This window comes from Aptenodytes patagonicus, chromosome 6 (assembly GCF_965638725.1).
Source record: "Aptenodytes patagonicus chromosome 6, bAptPat1.pri.cur, whole genome shotgun sequence".
Classification (NCBI taxonomy): Eukaryota; Metazoa; Chordata; class Aves; order Sphenisciformes; family Spheniscidae; genus Aptenodytes; species Aptenodytes patagonicus.
In genome coordinates, this window is record NC_134954.1 from 31,488,136 (window position 1) to 31,506,272 (window position 18,137).

The following is an 18,137-nucleotide window of genomic DNA, read 5'->3' on the forward strand; positions in this document are numbered from 1 at the left end:
GCATAAGGTATCTATTGGTTCACTTCACTACTTACAAATATCCACACTAAAGAAAGGTGAAGCCACCAAAAAACTCGTGGGTTATCACCAGCGCTGAAGACTTTGGACAGAGTTGGATAAAACCAAGAACAGGCTCTTTCCACAGTCAAGAAAAATCTACCTGCTTGTAGCACAACAGTGACCAAAATGGCCTAACCACAAAAGGAAACAACCCAAATAAATAGTAAAAGCAACCCTGATACAAGAGCTTGCCAAATGGAAGATGCAATGAAGTGCAGTAAGGCACAGAAGACACATAATGATCACAGGAACAAGTTGTCAGATATTAGCTATGCACAAGTTTTGTATATTTAAAATTATTTTTATATTATTTTTTGTTCTCTGAATGCACGCCAGACAACATTGGTCCTGCCAGGGGAGAAGGATCAGCAATGTATTAGTTGTGTAAGTATCTACTCAGCCACTGAATTTGTCAAATCTTACTTACATAGCTTCCATTTAAAAAGGACAAGACTTCATTTATTTCTTACTACTATCTACCACTTACTGGTTTTCACTAGGCATTCTGCTCTTCTTCCTCTGTCGTCTCAAACCAGCCTGTAAGCTACCTTCATCATCACAACTATCCTGCTATGATTTTGCAACACATAGACTTACCTCAAAGTTTAGGACCCATACAACTTGCTGGGGCAAAAGTAATATACACTAGGATTTACACACAGCCATTATTTAAAATATTATTTATAATCTTAGCAGTAGCGTAAGATTAGAATATCGAGCCATAGCTGCAAGCAAATACAGGACATGAGGGAGCCCCACAAACAGAAGTTAACAGCTTAAAATGGACAGAAACTCTCAGGAACTGGGAATCGTGCTGATGCCTCTACTACAGTGCTGTCAGATTGCGGTTGATTATTACATTTTCCAAGTAAGAATTCATGCAGCTAGTCCATAAGTAATTTTTTTTTTGTCACCTATCCTGGAAAAGGAGACCAAAGCGAAGCTCCCTCTGTATCGTTAAGGACCTGGCAAGATCTGTGGCCTGTTAGCCAAGGGCATCTCAGAGACACATTACTGACAGGATTAGAAGTTATTCCATGTGGTTCTGGTTCCCTTTCTCTTCCTGTTGGAAAATTATGCAAGGCTTCTCTAGTTAAGTGTGTGCTGTGCCACGAGCTTCTATTATTAACAATAACGTAAAAAAATGTCACTTTCACTGAAAAAGGAAAGGGCAATAACCACAGTGCTACCTTTCATAGATCTTCATTCTATGGTCTCTGGAGCAGCCCCTGCCTCCTGCCAACAGCCCTGTTACAAGTATTTCCAGCACCCAAAGTTTTTCTTTCAATTACCAGAATCTAAACATTCTGAAGGACATCTGAAAAACACCTTTTGTTAGGAAGGGAAGATTCTCATTTGTTAATGGTCAGTCTCAGGCACTGATAAATTTATAAACTGATGTCCTATGGAAATAAAAACAAACCAAATCAGAACAGCATCAATGTCTGCTAAAACCCAAATTTGAAGAAAACCATGACTTTGCACTGATTTAGGCAATAGTTGCTGATACATCTAATCCTGGCATCACAAGTTTGAAAAGTCTAGAAATACAGATATAATTTGTTCTAACCACTTTAAGTTAATCAGAAGAGCATTTCCTGTTTAAAAATACCCATTTCCCTAACACATTCCTTCATCTGTCACACAATCACATTGGTCAACTGCTACAGTAATGCTTTTAAACAGACCAGTTTACTGTAACCCAAAACCTCACAAACAAGGCGGGAGTAGCTGGAAAGGGAGCACAGGGACAAAGGCACACACTGTCTCTACTCCTGCGCTATTGCTCAAACTGACACATCCAGCTACAGTTTCAGATTTGACCACCACAAAATATATTGTTTCTCAGTTTACCAAACTGCTCAAGGAAGACAAACTCACAATCAGCAAAAATAGGACACACAAACCCACAACAGCCAAACTAATCCTTACCTTACTGGAGTCTTCTTCGTAAGTTCTAAGTGTAGCCCAAAAGTCAACTGAGACTATGTGGAGTCAAACTGGGAGGAACTCCAGAGTGAGAGTTCCCGATGTGCAAGCTCATCGTGAAGCAACATGCTTGCACTACAGCACAGAAAAGAAAAGACAGACCTCTAGCTCCTGGTTAAGGAGTGACTCTGGATTTATCAGCTTGACTGCTAAGAAGTTTCAAATTCATGAATTTTACTATGTACATGTATAACCCAAGGGCAGTAGAAACAAGGCAAAGAGCAAGAATGAGCAGTCCCAAGTACAGCCACTGTAATTCACACAACAGGTACTACAACCTCAACTAACTGGTTCATATAGTTTAAGTTTCTTAGTGATTGTCACTTAGTAAATGAACTTAGACAAAAAAATTAGAAAGAGGTGCCCAAGCCTAAATACTTGCTTTCTTCAAATACTGTTTCTGGGAAAAAAAATGAAGGAAAAAATCTTTACTGAGCTCCTTTCTCTGGGAACAGTGAATACTCTTTGTAAATTTAAGTAATTCCCACCAAATACAAATGATACACAAACATTTGTAATGAGAAACTTAAATATTTTTGTTAAACAACATGTAATTGTAAACAAACATTTTTCCCCAGTGATCCCAAATGTCTTTTCCTAACCCTGCCTCCCAGCATGCTTTGATGGCATGGTACATCTGACATGCTTCCTTTGCAACAACAAATTCCTGCATTTTCTTAACATTTCTTACTCTTTATAACGCAAGATAGAGATCTCACATTGTGGGACTTTTACAGAACTCAGTCTTCGTACCAGGAAGCAAAATGATCTTGAAGATAAAAAACACAGTAGCATACTTTTTTACCCCTCAGCTTCTTCTGCCTACTTTATTACAGCATGCAGATTGTTTCTGCCAAAAAGAGGTCGGATCAAAGACCAAAGGTAAAAACCCTACAGTCGTCACAGGACACAGCATGACACAGTCAGCTGGAAATCTTCCTTGCTTTGTTACCTTGGGATCATAATTACAAAGCTCCAGGATGGCAGAGACCACCCCAACACAGGGGACAGTAACCAGCAGGAGAAGCATGCCATACGGCATCGCTCATACGTAGCACACACTGCGACAGCCACAGGATGGACCCACCAGCGTGTCCGGAGCACGGAGGTCTGCTGGAGGGTAATGTATCAGTGTGAACTTGCAAGACGGCCGAGAACCTAAAGCCTGGTGAAGGGGGAAACTCACCTCTGCTCCCCCTGCCACTCCCCCATATTACATGTTCCCACCATGGACTTTGCATAGCACCTGGTGCTTACCAGAATCTGTGAGCTGAATCTGCTCTGCACAAAAAAATTGCCTATCCATAATCTTTATACCATTCACAGGACTTCTCTTTTCAGCCTCACAGTTGTACTGCCACCCTCCATAGTACATACACACTTTTTTGTTGGCCTCTTCCTACCTATGTCCCTTATTGAAACAGGAAAAAACAGAACCAAACCCCCCAGCCTTCCTTGCCTCCAAAAAAGCTGCAGTTCCCAGACTGCCCTGCCGAAACCTCTTTGTGGCAGGATGGAGCTGAAGGCCCTCTAGTTATATTCAAACCACCTACCATTACAGGTTTTCAGTTCTCCATATGCAAATAGCTTTTTCAAACCCTATCTGATAAAATAGAGTGGCTTATATTTTCCTTGTATCTGACTAATCGCAGATCTGTGGGACACTAACATATTAATCTTGCACCATGATTTATGGGAGTTTTTATATTTCAAGTTCTAGAGGGATTAAATGCTGCTATAACTAGCAAGGCCAATGTTTCATTCCATGCTGGATCCAGGACAGCCCTGAAGGAACAGCAGTACGGATACAGGCAGATACTGAAAAAATTTATTTCGGGTATGGATTCATGTTGCAGCTAAGCTGAAGTACTGGCACTCTCCTCCATCCTTCTCCCCTCAATCCAATCCTTCCAACCAGCTCTGAGCCCATCTGGCTATAACACTAAGCCAATTCAACTCACTAAATTGCTTTAAAAAAAAAAAATTCACGTTCTCTCATGTTAACTTGCTGCCACTGTACCACAGCATCAGACAGGCACCAGATGTAGCTCAGGATAGAAGCTTGGGGATGGGAATTCTCCTTTTGGGCAACGGCTGCTTCTTTAGTTCAGCTGCCTGGTGAAACAGCACCCTACCCAGAGCCCAGGGATGGACGGAGGCCCCTTCCAGTGTCCTTCACAGCAGCAGCCAGAAAGCAGAGACAGAAGGCAAGCACAAGATCCCCATTGTAAAAACTGAGACTCTCTTGTGCGCAAGATGGGACATGGAAAGAATGAGCTCCCACAGCAGCAGAAGGGTGCCTGCAAAAGAAAACCACCACACAAAGGATAACAGGGCAGAATGGGAAGTAGCAAAATCCCAGTATTATATTTTTTCCAGCAGGAAGGAAGGAGCTAGCTGAACTGATACTGCCCATAAATACATATGCAAGTGCACACCCTTCAAACTTCATCATCAGCCTGTTAAGCGTAATTGGCAGTTTCTGCATTAGTGTGGAATATTGTTTTAAGGATAAATAAGGAAATGCTACCCTCATAATTTTCTTCTGAAGTAGCTGTTTACTTTGAAAGGCACTCTAGGGAAAAAAAAAAATGATAACCAGAAATGAAAGAAACAAGAAAACTGGGAAAAAGGAAAAACTCAAAAATTTGAGCCACAATGAATTATAATAAAAACCCAGAATAAAAGATGATTTGCATCTATCTTTGTATTATTATGACATCAGCTATTAGTATATTTTCAGTGTCCATAAATAGCAAATACTAGAAGAGGCAGAATTTTGTCAGACCTTTCTTGCTGGCATCCAGGAAGAACACTGAACAAGAAGTTCCTGCTAGTGAAGGGATGAGGCCCAACTATATTCACCAGCTATGAGAGGTCTATCCAAATTCTTAAAGGGACATATGTAGAGATAATAAAATAGAAATGTCTTGACCTTTAAGAGGTAACAATATGACCTGGAAGATTAAGAGCTGCTTCCTTCTTCACTGCCTTGTCAGTAAGCTTATCATAGACACCCACTACAAGACACAAGCTTCAACACAGGAAAGCAAAACAAAACAAAAAATCCAGGGAGGTTTAAAAGAAAACAGGTAATTAAAAAGGAAGAGTGAATAAAATGCACTTGTTAGGAGGGAAGCTAAACAATGCTGCATTTTTCAGCAAGACTTCAGGGCAGGAGTTGCAACAAAGATGACCTATCTTTGTGTCCTGTTGAGCATTGCTGGGGAAACAACAGTGAGAAAGAACAAAGGTGGTAAAAAAACAGTAAGAAGAAGGTAGAAGGATACGATGACGATTTGAAGGCTTTAATGATTCAGCCACACATTTCAACCTGGTCCCCTGAATTCTGCATTGCAGAACTGTTTTCTTCAACCTTAGCATAGGAAAACCATACACTTACACCTTACTGCAGATCTTCAAATTTGGGTCTGCAATCATCACTTCAAGAAAACTCAGGAGTATGCAACAAGTTTATGCTTCCTTGAGAGCTATAAGCCTTGTGCCAAGAAACTGTCAAATACTTTGATACTTATTCCAAGGTAAATACAGAGGTTCTTTATAACCAAATGACTGTCATATAATCAGAAAGACTGAAATATTTTGCCTCTGTATTACTTTGATACTTATTCCAAGGTAAATACAGAGGTTCTTTATAACCAAATGACTGTCATATAATCAGAAAGACTGAAATATTTTGCCTCTGTATTTGCATACAGGTATAGTAAAAAGATCTTTCTTGCAGTAACAGAACTGGGTGATACATCTGTAACTCAGCAGTACGAAATGCCATCAAGCTGGCATCTTCAATCTCTGTGTCATACTGTTCTTCAGTCCAAAAAATGCCCATAGCCCTGTGGCAATGAAATCATGTTTCAGAAGAATAGTTTATTCCTTTAAAAAAAAAAAACCACACAACAAAACAAAAACCCCAACAGCTTCTTACAGAAACCATTTTAACTAGCAAATGGGAAAAAAAAAAAAATCACTTTATGTTCTCAACCTGGCAGAGCTTGATTTAGGTTTGGGGTGGGGGGGAGGATAGGGAGGTAGAACACAGGACAGTGCTCAACGTTAATTTTGTAAAGGTCTATTCACTTCGTAAATATGTGCATTTATTATTTTAAGGGAAGCTTACTTTTGCATGAGAACTCCTGGAAGAAAATGTATTTCCTTTAATTCTCTTAAAGTAGAGGTTGCCATCATGCTCCTGTTCCTCACCAGGATTTAACCTTCCTTGCCAAAGCAACATAGAAAAGAATAACAAGGTGTAAAGACCAGCCCTCTGCCACAGAACAGCTGAAGTTGGAAAGGACGCCTCAAGTTCAACCTAGTTCAACCCCCTGCTCCTGCAGGGTCAGCTAGAGCAGGCTGCCCAGGATCACATCTAAAGAAATCCTAAAGGAATTTCTGACAAACGTTACCCATGTCTTAGCTAGATAAAACTCAGCATTTTACAGTTATTGTTGCTATTCAGACCAGCAATGAATTAAAGTATCTCCCAGGAACATAGCGAGCTGCCACCTAAATCTTCAACCTCAGTCTCCAACAACTACAGTCGACTAGTCAATGCAGAATTGGTTCTGAAAGAGATGGAGAGCATTTTACATTCTTCTACTCAAACACAGGGTAGAGAATAACTTAAACACTGGTTAACTACAGCAGAAATCCAAAAGACAAAACAAAAAAGCCTCAACCACCTAACTGGTCGAGTCCGAAATTATGCTTTGATTGGAAAGAAAGTTGACCTAGCTCTCCCAGTTCTCCTGGTTGTGCATCTTCTGTTTCCTCAAAGTGATAAAGACAACACCACCAAAGATTTAGTCCTTTTTTTGTAAGCCCTTAAGTGCATTCCCAACACTCCTAAGTTGGAAGCCACAGATGTCAAAATAAGACAGGATGTCCTTATGCCTTCTGCACTCACTGCTCACAGGACTGTTTTCATTAGAAGCAGCGAAAGATAAAAAGATAGCCACCTGAAAGTCTGTAAACCCACATTTTTCTTTCCTCAACTTTTATGTAACATTTACTGAATGCAAATCATACGTTATGCATCCAAACGGCCCAGTCTCACCAGAACCCCATAGCAACAAGTACAAAGAATTTCCAAGAAAAGAAACAAGCGTAGTCTTAAGTTCTTGTAAGACCCTGAACTGCTAGCTGAGTGCACTACCACCATGAACAACTCTAGAAGACAAAGCCACACAAGCTAACACCAGTGGAATGGTCCTCATTGCTACATGAACATATAATACGGTTTTATCTTTGACTACTTCTCCTCCTACATATATTGCCCTTGGATTAGAAAGGAACAAGCGAGGCATCTTCCTGCACAGATGACCTGGAAGAAGCAAAAAATGACCTAATTCAACATTCCCTAGGCTTAGGAGAGTAGAAGTGAAGCTGCTTAAATGGTGGAAGCGCAGTGCCTAGCGCTCTTCAGAAAGAGGTCTTTAAACGTCAAGATTTATTTCTGCTAGATGAAGGGTTTCATGACCTCTCAAGCTTTTCTCTCTTACCCAAAACATGCATCTCGTTGCATAAGCCAGCAAATTATAGCTATGTGCCATGGAAAAAGCTATAGCAGAAAAACTGGGAAAGCTCTGAAAAGGAAAAGGATAAAAATGAGGAGCCTTTTGCACAAGAGAACAGTCAAAAGTTGTTTTGAAGCACAGCTTTCAAATAAAATGCGGTTTTCATGAAGGGACAAATTATACAAGTAACATCTGTGTCTAAATGAGACCTGCTCTTCAAAATTATCATACCTTAATGAAAAGCAGTGTACAAGTACATTTAGATACATAAAAATATACACATTTATGATGCACTATCATAAAACAGGTACAGGCTTTAAAAAAAGCACATTGCTGTTTTTCCTACAAAATCTCCACTGCAGATTGGATTTTTTTTTTTTAAAGGGGGGTTTATAACGTTTTACAGCACAGAAGAAAAACACATTTTATATTGACTAACAAAAAACTAAAGTACTGGACTTTAGCAGTCCAGCAGAGCATCACTTTCATGCTTTTACAGAAGATCCTGCCAGGCTGATTAAGGAACTCCACATCTTTCCATTACATCAGAAAGTTGCAGTATCTTACAGTCTTAAGGTAAGAAAGCTTAGTCTACAGATCAATGAGCTACAATTCAGCTTAGCTGCCAATCACTGTCTCAAAATTGTCCTTATCTCCCAAAAAGGTTGTGGCAGATCTCTTAGTTTTCACTAAAAGATTCACTATTTTTTTTCAGTGAGAAAGAAATTACAGTGTTGATATAACAAAGCAACATAGCAGCATTGTTCTAGGGTTTGGGGTCTTTTTACCCCCAACTATTATTTTTTCTAGTACATGAAGAATATAAACAATTGTCAATCAAGAGATTAGGATCTTGTAAAAGTGGAAAGATCCATCACACCGCATGTGACCAGAACTGTAGCAAGAGTTGGAGTTCCCGCCCCAAAACTCTAAGCTGAACACTTTATTTGGGATTTTGAGTTGTCTTTAGAAAGTAGCCAAGTACTCTGACTGTCTTCATTTTTCTCTACATCTAAATGGAAACACTCTTCCCAACTTTCACTATGACAACCTGGGGCAAAACCAAAGGAAGTTTTTAATCATCTTCCTGATTTATTTATAGGTGAAAATAATGTAATCAGAGAAAATATGTTATTCCTGCCCCAACATAGCATACATGACATTTCAATTAACAAAGTACACATACAAAGTAGAAAGGAACTTGCTCTCAAGTTTCTTTTCTTTTCCTCCCTTCACACTTCCTCTCAGATTATGGTAACATCCTCCCAAGTATGAGCTTCTCCAATTTATAGCATATTCAGCATAAGAAATCCCCCATTAAATCTCCCTGCAGTCTGTCTGTTTTCACACATGCATGCGCCTTCGTTAAGACAGAGGTCAGCTACAACATCCATACAAGTAGTGCAGAAGAGCACTGTACATACAGTAAAAAGGCTGCTGAAAACTTGAGGAAGTGGTTGTCAGCAGCAGCCTTCCACTATGGGCTGGAATCTGCTCAAATAAAAAGAGGGAAATAAGTGACAATCTCTACAGGTTATCAATTTACCTCTTCGAGAAGACGTAGAGTACTATACAAAATTTGTATCCGCTTTACATAGATTAAAATGCAAGTATCTAATCCTAGATCACTATTCCTTCCTCTACAAGTAAGCAAGTTCTGAATATTCATGACAGAGGGGTCCATTAAAATTAGAATATACAAACTTCAGGTGATTGCAGAACACGAGCACGTAACTTATTACCAGATGTTGAAGAACTCCCGCCCGCAAATGCTTTCAAGTCATTCAGGCAAGGCACAAAAGGAATCGAACCTTAGATCAAAGGTCGCACCAAAGATCATAAAATAAGTCTTCAGAGCAGTCAAGAAGTTTGAGCTATCATTATCACTTTATCCAATCACTTAATTAATCCAGCAGCTGTGCAGCAATACAAATTTCAATATCAGACACACTGCACTAAGACAGTTCGCAATCACTTTAGGCGTTTCACAGATTTAACATACTGCAGACCCATATATAAAAAAAGATTTCAGTGGTTAAACAAACACACAGTCAGGACCTACACAAAAGAGGAGCCAACCCCAGGATACCCCAGCCAATCGGCAAGTGCCAGCAGGCACACACACAACCACTGTACCAAGCGTGGCCGCACCGTGAGAGCACGCAGGTGCAGGTACCAGCTGTACGCTACCACAGCTCACAAGTCACAGGAACTCCTCTTGCACAAGCAACAGTACATGTCAGGTACTGCTTCCTACTGCTCTGGCAGACATGCAGCGACAGGTTGAACTTGAACAAAGTTACTAATCCTGTACTTTTCCCCTACCTCCTACACCAAAGGTTCCACACTGGAGGCGAGGGCAGACAATCTGTGAATCATTTCCTAAACCATGACATATGTCAGCCAGCATATAAAGGTGAAATAACCCATTTTGCCCACCTGAACATACTGATCTGAAAACTGCAATATCTGAGGAACAGATTGAATGCTCCTACCCCAGGACAGTGGTACTAATAACTTTTTAGCTCTTCTATTCCAAGGTGAAGCTTGACAACATAGCTAGGGAAAATGCAATGACTAACTGCTCCCAGAAAATGCTGCCTCCACCTCCTCCACCCCTTGTGTGCTCTCCCGCACCAAGTGTCTACACCTGCCTGTCTGCAGGGTGGCCCATGCCAGGGAACCAATACGCAAAAAACCCACCAATCCTACCAAGAAAACAAGTATAATTCCCAGGAGCGTCACAGGACTGTTGCTACCAAACACAAGACTGAAGATGGAAAGAAAGGAACCATACCTTTTGAGTGCAGCAAACCAATAGATGGGCTTAAGTATATTGTCAAAGTGAACCTTAGCCTGGCACTGCACCTTTGCCACCTCTGACCAAGGGCTTGTTAACTACAGAAGTAGAGGGAACATCACCATATTCCTGCCTTGAAACTTGATATACAGGAAAGCATAAAAACGTTGGGAATTATAGAGAGATCCGAATTGAGAGGTTTAAGATTTTAGCTATAATTAGGAATAAATATATTTAAAAAAATCCAAACTGGTATTTTCAGAGTATCCAGTTGTATGCTAACTGACCATTTCGGTGCCAGTTCAGATAGAACAGAAAAACATCTCATGGCCATCTCAAAACGCCTCTGAAGGGGCCTCTACCACCGCTTCCATCCAGGCGTCGGGGGCCGAGGACGCGGGGCGGCTGGAGCCACCTCCCTCCGCGGAGGTTCATCAGCCGCCGGATGAACCCCACCGCTGCCTGCGACAGGGGTCCCGGGGAGAAGGGCGCAGGCCCTCGCAGTCCCGAGCCCAGCTCCTTGCTAAACGCGCCCCCCCGCATCCCGGCTCCCCTCCGAAGGCTGGCGGCAGGAGAGGAGCCGCGGGCCCCGCCGCTGCGCCGCAGCCCCGGGGGACGAGACTCCCACCACCCCCCAGCGGGACCAGGCCCCCGCCCCGTCTCGCCCCGGGCGGACAGCGGAAGCGACCCGCGGGCTTCCTGCCGCGGCACCGGCCGGGCCGAGCCCCCCCACCCCGGCCGCAGCCCCCGGCCCCGGCCGCCCTCACCCTCCGACAACTCCAGCTCCAGCTCCGCCAGGCTCTCGCGCACCTCGGGCGGCAGCGGCACCGCCTCCAGGGAGCAGCTCCCGCGCTCCGCCGCCATGGTGCGGGCGAGGAGCGAGCGGGCCCCGCCACAGCCGCCGCCCAGCGATGCCGCAGGTGGGGCCGGGGGCGGGCAGGAGGCGGGGGGGGGGGGGGCAGGCCGGGACGGGAGGGGAGGGGAGGGGAGGGGAAGGGAGGAGGCGCCGCGCCGGCCCTGCCACCCCGCGCAGCCGTTGCCGCAGCCAGGGACGCGTGCCGCGCGCGAAGGGCGGGGCGCTCCCAGGCCGCCTCGCGCGAGCCGCCCCGCGGCGGGGAGGGGGAGCGCACGGGCCCCCTGGCGGCGGGGAGCGGCTGCTGGTGGCTCCGTCAGCGTGAGGCTGCACCGCTGAGGGGGGCGCCCCGGCCGCCAGGCCCTGCCGAGGGGAGCGGGAGCCCGGTGGGATCTGGCCTGCCTCCGCAATTAACTCCAGGCGCCCAACGAGAGCTCACCTAGGAGCGTGCGCCCTCCGGTGGTGAGGCCAGGGAGCCCCGGGCCTGCGGAAGGCCCCGGCCTCCCGGCGTGGTCCCACCACTAAGGAAGAGCCTTAGCACGAGCCACCCTCTCCCTCATCCAGCTGCTGTTCTTCCCTTGCCCTGCCCTGCCTGCTGGTGTTGTCCCCCCTTCTAAAAATACCAAAACTGTACTTTTTCTCCCTCCCGTCTTCATCCTCCCAGCAGAAAATAGGAAAAATGACAGAACCCAAGGCCCCAGGGCCCATCCTTCTCACAGTGTTTCCCAGGAGCAGGCATGGAGATTTTCATGGAGCAGAATTACACTGACTACCTGGAAACGCAAGAGTGTGGATGTAAAGTGGTGCTTGGGCCTGCATAATGTAAAATAAATAAAAAAAAAAAAAGGTGTCTTTTCTAAAGACATCCACCTTTGAAGAGCACTATAGGGTCCAGCAGGAAATGTTTGTTTTGGAGCCTGTGTATCGACACAGGCAGTGGCTCATCCCAGTTTAACCGCAGGTTCCAGGGTGAATGTGTGGCAGGATACCAAGGCATGATGCTCCTCTGGCATTCCTGCAGCCACCCAGAGACTCGTGCAAAGGCAAATCCAGGACCTTGCCAGTGATCCTGACCACAAGGACTGCTTCCACCAGTAACAATAACTTTCCTGGAGCCAGAAAGTAGGGAAGAAAGCTGTGGAGTTTTCTACTAACAGCTACTTCTGTCAGAAACAGCTCTCCCTTTTGGGGTGATCAGGTTTGTGTTGGTATCACGTGTTGCGCAGGGGCAGTGCTGCCCTCCCAGGCCTCCGAAGTAAGTGTTTTCTCTGCACCTTCCCCTCCTGAGTGGTGCTGCAGAATAACATGGCTGTGGCACCGCACCTGGTATCCCTGTGGACCCTGCTCCTGAGCTGGCAGGAGAAGGACAGAGGCTGAAGAGTTTGTTTATTCTGAAAATAGGACACCACGCTGCTGAGGAAGTCATCACGTGAACGCTGTTCTCCTCATGCGCATACATTACAGGTATAAAAAAATCACATGGGTTTCACATGGGTTAGCATGGGTTTACATCACACAGCACCCCAGCATCCACACAGTACAGCCTTCAAACAAGGGAGCAGTTTGGGGCTGCAAGTCTTCAAGCAGCAAGAGATAGGATGGCATTCATGTTCGCCAGCACCACATTTGCATTCTGTGAAACATGGATTGATGGCATGCTGTAGCATAGCTCAGTGCGAGATGGGGAGACATTTGCATTAGCACATATTACAGGTTACTGCAGCAGTGGGAGAATCTCTACTCACGCTCCATTCAGGGAAGATTACTAAAAAATGACTTGCAGGGTCAGCCACTTTCTGTTCCTGTTGCCTACAACCGGTCCTTGCTTCTCCTTCCCTTTCCTTCTGCTCCTGCCCTCTCCCTTTCCCTACTCAGTCCCAAAATGCTTCAGCCTCTGGTTTCTCTGCTCATACTACTGAGGTCAACATGTCACAAAAGAGCACGTCCTGTATGACTGCCCTTCAGAGAGCACAGATGCACCACACCAGTACTTGGAAAGCCACGCTGTTCAAAACTTTACCACCCTGCACTGGGCAGAAACATTTCTGCCACAGTGCTTCCACTGTCCTTCAGAAAACTTGTCTCTTTGGGAACCAGGGAGCTGATGGGAGTGTAGCTGCAGGCAACATGTTAACTATAGCTCACAGATCCTGAAAGACTGATGGGCTTGATTTCTTCTCTGCAGATTTCTTTTCTGAATAGGGGGCTGCAGCATCTGCCTCTTACCCCCCACATCCTGCCTGTGTTTCTGGAAACAGCGAATACTCAAGATACTGTACTATCTTACAGGGGCTACTGCGGTGCAGTGGGGTAAGAGGTCTCTATGAAGGGAGGAGGCGAGGCAGGAGAATAATACAGCACTGACTGTCATGGAAAGGTTCCACCTGAATGCACAGCTGAATGCAAGCCCTGCAGAGGCTTGGGCAGAGGCAGGGGAAGAGCCCTGCTGTTCAGTGGGTGCTGAGTGCTTGGCTTCCAACAGGTGGTGGTGGTGGAGCGTGGCTTCCCACCTCAGCAGCAAATACATCAAGTTACTCATAGCTCTCTTTGCCTGGAGGTGAATTGCTAACAAACAGCCTTACTTCATTCACAATCCTCATTTCTGAGAAGGGTGAAGTAAACTATGCATAGGAACACTTAAATTATCCGCTATTCCGCTATGCTTGCATCTGGCACAAAGTGCTAAGGGAAGATAGTGTTTGTTCCTAGGGCTTTTGTGTAGATGCTAAGGCAATACTTGAATTGTTTTCACCCTATCAGTGACTGACCTAAGAGCAGTGAATCTTTGGGACATTAAATTACTTACACTGTAGACCGATTTAAAAATGCAAATACAAAGCCAAGTTCACTTGAAACAGAACTGACCCTTATGATGTACCAATGTATGAACATCAGGGCATGCAGGGAAACTAACTACACACACATAAAATTTACCTTTTGTCTTTTAAAAGGTGTTTTTTATTGTCCACGTGAAAGTGCCAGATTTTAAAACTAGTCATTAATTTAGATTTGCACTGTCACTACTTACTGGCTTATAATGGAGTACATGCTCTAAGGTCTAATAGCCCTCCTGCTTACAAAGTCAAAATGAAAAGTGTAGTTCATGTGCGAGTGTGAAATTACAGGATTTAGTGCCAGTTTTGAACTCTGGTCTAGAAATGCACGTTATTTATAACAGAAGATAAACTGATGCTATGCTAAACAAGAAGGACACCAACACCATTCAGAGTGTGCAGTTTGACAGAATCCTACATCTAGCATTAAGACTCCTAGAATCAGATTTTGAAAAGAAATACGATACAATCACTGATCCAGCATAAACTTACTCAGTTCAAATTGGCTTGGAACTCTGGACAAGCGAAGTTACTTTTGGCAAACTTTTATATACCAAATCAGGTACTGATTGTTCATGGTCCTCTTAAATATATGCCCAATCAGGTAATAGGTTCTCCTGTAGCTGCCATAGGATAATAAATTCTGTATGTGTGCCAGGATAACATCGCACAAACTGGGTCACACGCGTGCACTGACCTAATCCCTGTGTAGGACAGTGCACGGATCCGTTACCTGGGACTGTGGAACCAGAATCTGAGTCAGCAGCCCTTGCAGCAGCACAGCCGGGATCCTCCCATACACAGTACCTTTCATATCCTCTTCCCTGCAGATCACTTAGTACCTTTTTGCTCAAGTAAGAGGACATTTCTTACCTGTTACAATGATACTGATGAGAGGCCCAAAGCTAACTTCCAAAGCTAGTGCATTGCCACTTTTTTTTCAACATAACCTTTAGCCAGCGAAATACAGATTCTCAAAAATTTAAAGGATTAGCACGGTGGCACAGCCAGCACTAGCTCACTAAGAGTAAGAGCAGGCACTGGGAAAGGTCTTATCAACATCCAGAAGGCAGTAAGTTACCGGTTTCCTGCAGAAGAGCCAGGATGCCACCTGCGATGTATCCAGCATGAGTTCTTCAGGGGCTGGCCCAAAGGTCACCTGCAGCCTGCAAAACACCATGCAGCTCCCGGCTCCCACAAGCACGTTTGCCTCTGGAACAGGCAGCCTAGCAAGTAGCCAAGGAACCCAGCAAAGGGTTCCCCAAAGGGCGGCCAGGCTGAGAGCAGGCACGTCAGAAGCACAAGCCGCCAAAGTTACAGGGCTGCTCGAGGGCAGCTTTGGAGTCTCCTGAGCCTGAACTGCACAGTGTCCCGCCTGCTGGCTGTGCTCCGAGTCTGCTGGTGACTCAGGAATACAGCCTTGGATGGTCCCACCACTGAATGATAAAAATACACAGACTTGACAGGTACAGCGCTTCGTCAAGCCAGGCTCCAATCAACCCAGAGACAGAAGCACCTGTTGAGGAGCCACGAGTACCAGGGGCAGTCCAGTACCTCCGGTAGAGACTTTTCCTTCACCTAGGGTTGGTGCTAAAGCTCCACAGCATTTCCTCCACATAGCACAGGAGCTCTTGGCACTGCTTGTTTCCCCCACGGATAGGCCATTGGCAAAAAAGGGCTGTGTACACACACCCCCACACCCCCATTATTCTTCAGAGAACTAAATGGTGGTCTACCTGACAAATAAACAAGGGCTTGCCAAGACCAATATTGGACAAAAGCAATTAAATATCGATCTCGGACAAATACCAATATCCAATTGTCAAATATCCTGTAGAGAAAAATCTTTTAATAGGCTGTAGTAGAATAATCTGCCTCCAGAAGAGATTTTTCTGATAACTCAAAGTTGAACACCATGTATGCTTCAAAGGTTGAGATTTCACATTTCCAGAGTCTTAAAATACTTCTGGTATTTTAATTCTGCCTGTACTTTTTCTAAAGAAAAAGAAAGAGAAGAATGAATCTTAGATTATCCCAAGAAGCACTTGGCTTCTGTGAAGTATCATGACAACAAATACCACAGGTAAATATCACAGAAAGAAGTCTCACTCAGCAAGATATTCAGAATATTTTTGCACTGTGATACATTATGAATGGAAATGGGTGTACCACCAGAATGCTGCCACTTTTCTCTTCTTTGACCAGCAACTTAATACACGCATCCCTGAAATGTACCCACAGCACAAGGTACTGGGCAGAGCTAGGATTTGCAGTCAGGAGTTTCACTTATATTAGAGGTAGATATAGTTTAGGGGTTTTGTTTGTTTTTGCCTAAAATGCATAATTTAAACAAAAGTTATGAGCCTTTTCAATTAGGAAAGTTAAGCTAGAAGGATCCAGACTAAATAGGAAAGGTAACTACCAGCAGGCCAAGAGTTGTGTTACAAATTTCTATTAGTATTTGTAAGCTTTACTTTTCTCTTCTGTCCCATCTATTTGCACTTTAGACTGAACTTAATTTCTACTTTCCTGCGTTGACTGTTTATTTTCCCATTTGTAAATGCTAGTCTAATCCAAATCTACTTTGGAAACAATTTTTCTTCTTTTGGGTTTTTTCTTTTAAAGTTCCTAAACATGTAAGCATTTCTGTAACACAGATGCTCCAGTTTGCCAAGTGTCAGAAGCAGCTCCTTTTCAGACTACTCTCTCAGAGTCTCTGATAAGTTGAGGGAGAGGCAAGGGTGCAGCCAGCTGAGTTCAGCTGTTTCCAAACTACTTGTAATGGAGCCTTCCAGGAGAAGATCCATGCCCTTCTATCTCACTAGTTCCAGCATAGGTTTGCTCGTATGTGGACTAGCACCCATTACCTTTATTCAAATCATCAGCAAATATAACCCAGCACACTAGTAGCTAATTGTGACAGGGCAGTGAGAGACGGTACCTGCCCAAGCTGTCACTTGGAGGAGGGTGGAAGGGATACACCAAACAGGACACACCCGCAGCACAGTAAGGGCAGACATCCTGTAGTGTATGGAAATACTGTACATTGAACACCAAGGCAATTTCCCCTCAAAGCTCTGCTCAGTTGCGGTGGTGGTGGGAGGGGGAAGAACTAGGTACCCCCATATGCACTACTGCACCAGAGGGGACACGAGAGGAAACTGGAAGGAGAGCTCTGATACTGAGTCAAGTTCATGGCTGGAAAGATCAGTCTGATAGGTGAAGGTCTCACCGGAGGAAAATCTAACATGCATTTGACTTCCCAAGCAGGCACAGATTAATTATCCTGCATGACTTTAGTCAGACCAAATATATCATGCGTGCATAGCTCAGTCACAGAAGAGCTCAAGGAGTGGTGGCTTGACACTGAATTGGAATGTGATGAGAAAGACTGAGGGAGGGAAGACTTATTTATTGTAAAACCAGAAGAGCAAACCCTAAATTCACAGAAGGCTACACATATCTTTGATACTTGGGAGAACATTTTAGCTGTTCTGTTAGTCAGAATAATCCTGCAGAGATACTAAAACCCAATTTTAGGAACAGCAAAAAAGTAAATAGGTAAAGTGGAAGCAAATAACCATACAATGTAAGAATTCACTAATAAAATGCCATTTTAATAACTTTTTTTAACAAGGAATCCAGCTATACGCTATAGAAAAATAAACACCAAAGACTCTTTGCAACTTACAATACAGTGATGCAGGCACACTTCAGCTTTTAACTTAGTAGTAATTTCACATGAGAATGTAAAACATTGTTCTTAGTGAAAAGTAATTTCCTCTTAAAGTACTAAAATATAATAAAAAGGGTCATATAAAAATGTGATGCAAAAGCACTGCCCTTTATTCAGTTGCACAAGAGATCGCAAGTGCCTTGGAAGGAAGCAATAACTCAGGAGGGTTTGCAGTACAGGTTTCAGAAGCGTTCTCATCACTTTTTCATGTTTCTCTGGCGAGGTGGGCCTGGAACTTGTCCTAAATTTAAATAAAACAAATGAATATTAGAAAACTGCTTGTGTTATGAAGCAACAGGGTGCAGTTAGCAGCATGTTATTTCCTCAATGT

General features: G+C 44.0%; 2 protein-coding genes across 11 annotated transcripts in view; both read right to left on the reverse strand.

Annotated features, from left to right (window-relative positions):
* DIP2A (disco interacting protein 2 homolog A) overlaps window positions 1-11,297 on the reverse strand; it is a 124,401-nt gene extending 113,104 nt beyond the window's left edge. For all 7 annotated transcript variants that reach the window (XM_076341960.1, XM_076341959.1, XM_076341957.1 and 4 more), the window contains exon 1: window positions 11,151-11,297. In XM_076341960.1, coding sequence (XP_076198075.1) covers window positions 11,151-11,247 — 97 coding nt within the window. In that variant the 5' untranslated portion in view covers window positions 11,248-11,297. The remainder of the gene's footprint in view (window positions 1-11,150) is intronic.
* A 6,165-nt stretch (window positions 11,298-17,462) lies between these two features.
* Window positions 17,463-18,137, reverse strand: part of PCNT (pericentrin) — a 104,856-nt gene continuing 104,181 nt past the window's right edge. For all 4 annotated transcript variants that reach the window (XM_076341968.1, XM_076341965.1, XM_076341966.1 and 1 more), the window contains one exon: window positions 17,463-18,047. In XM_076341968.1, coding sequence (XP_076198083.1) covers window positions 18,004-18,047 — 44 coding nt within the window. In that variant the 3' untranslated portion in view covers window positions 17,463-18,003. The remainder of the gene's footprint in view (window positions 18,048-18,137) is intronic.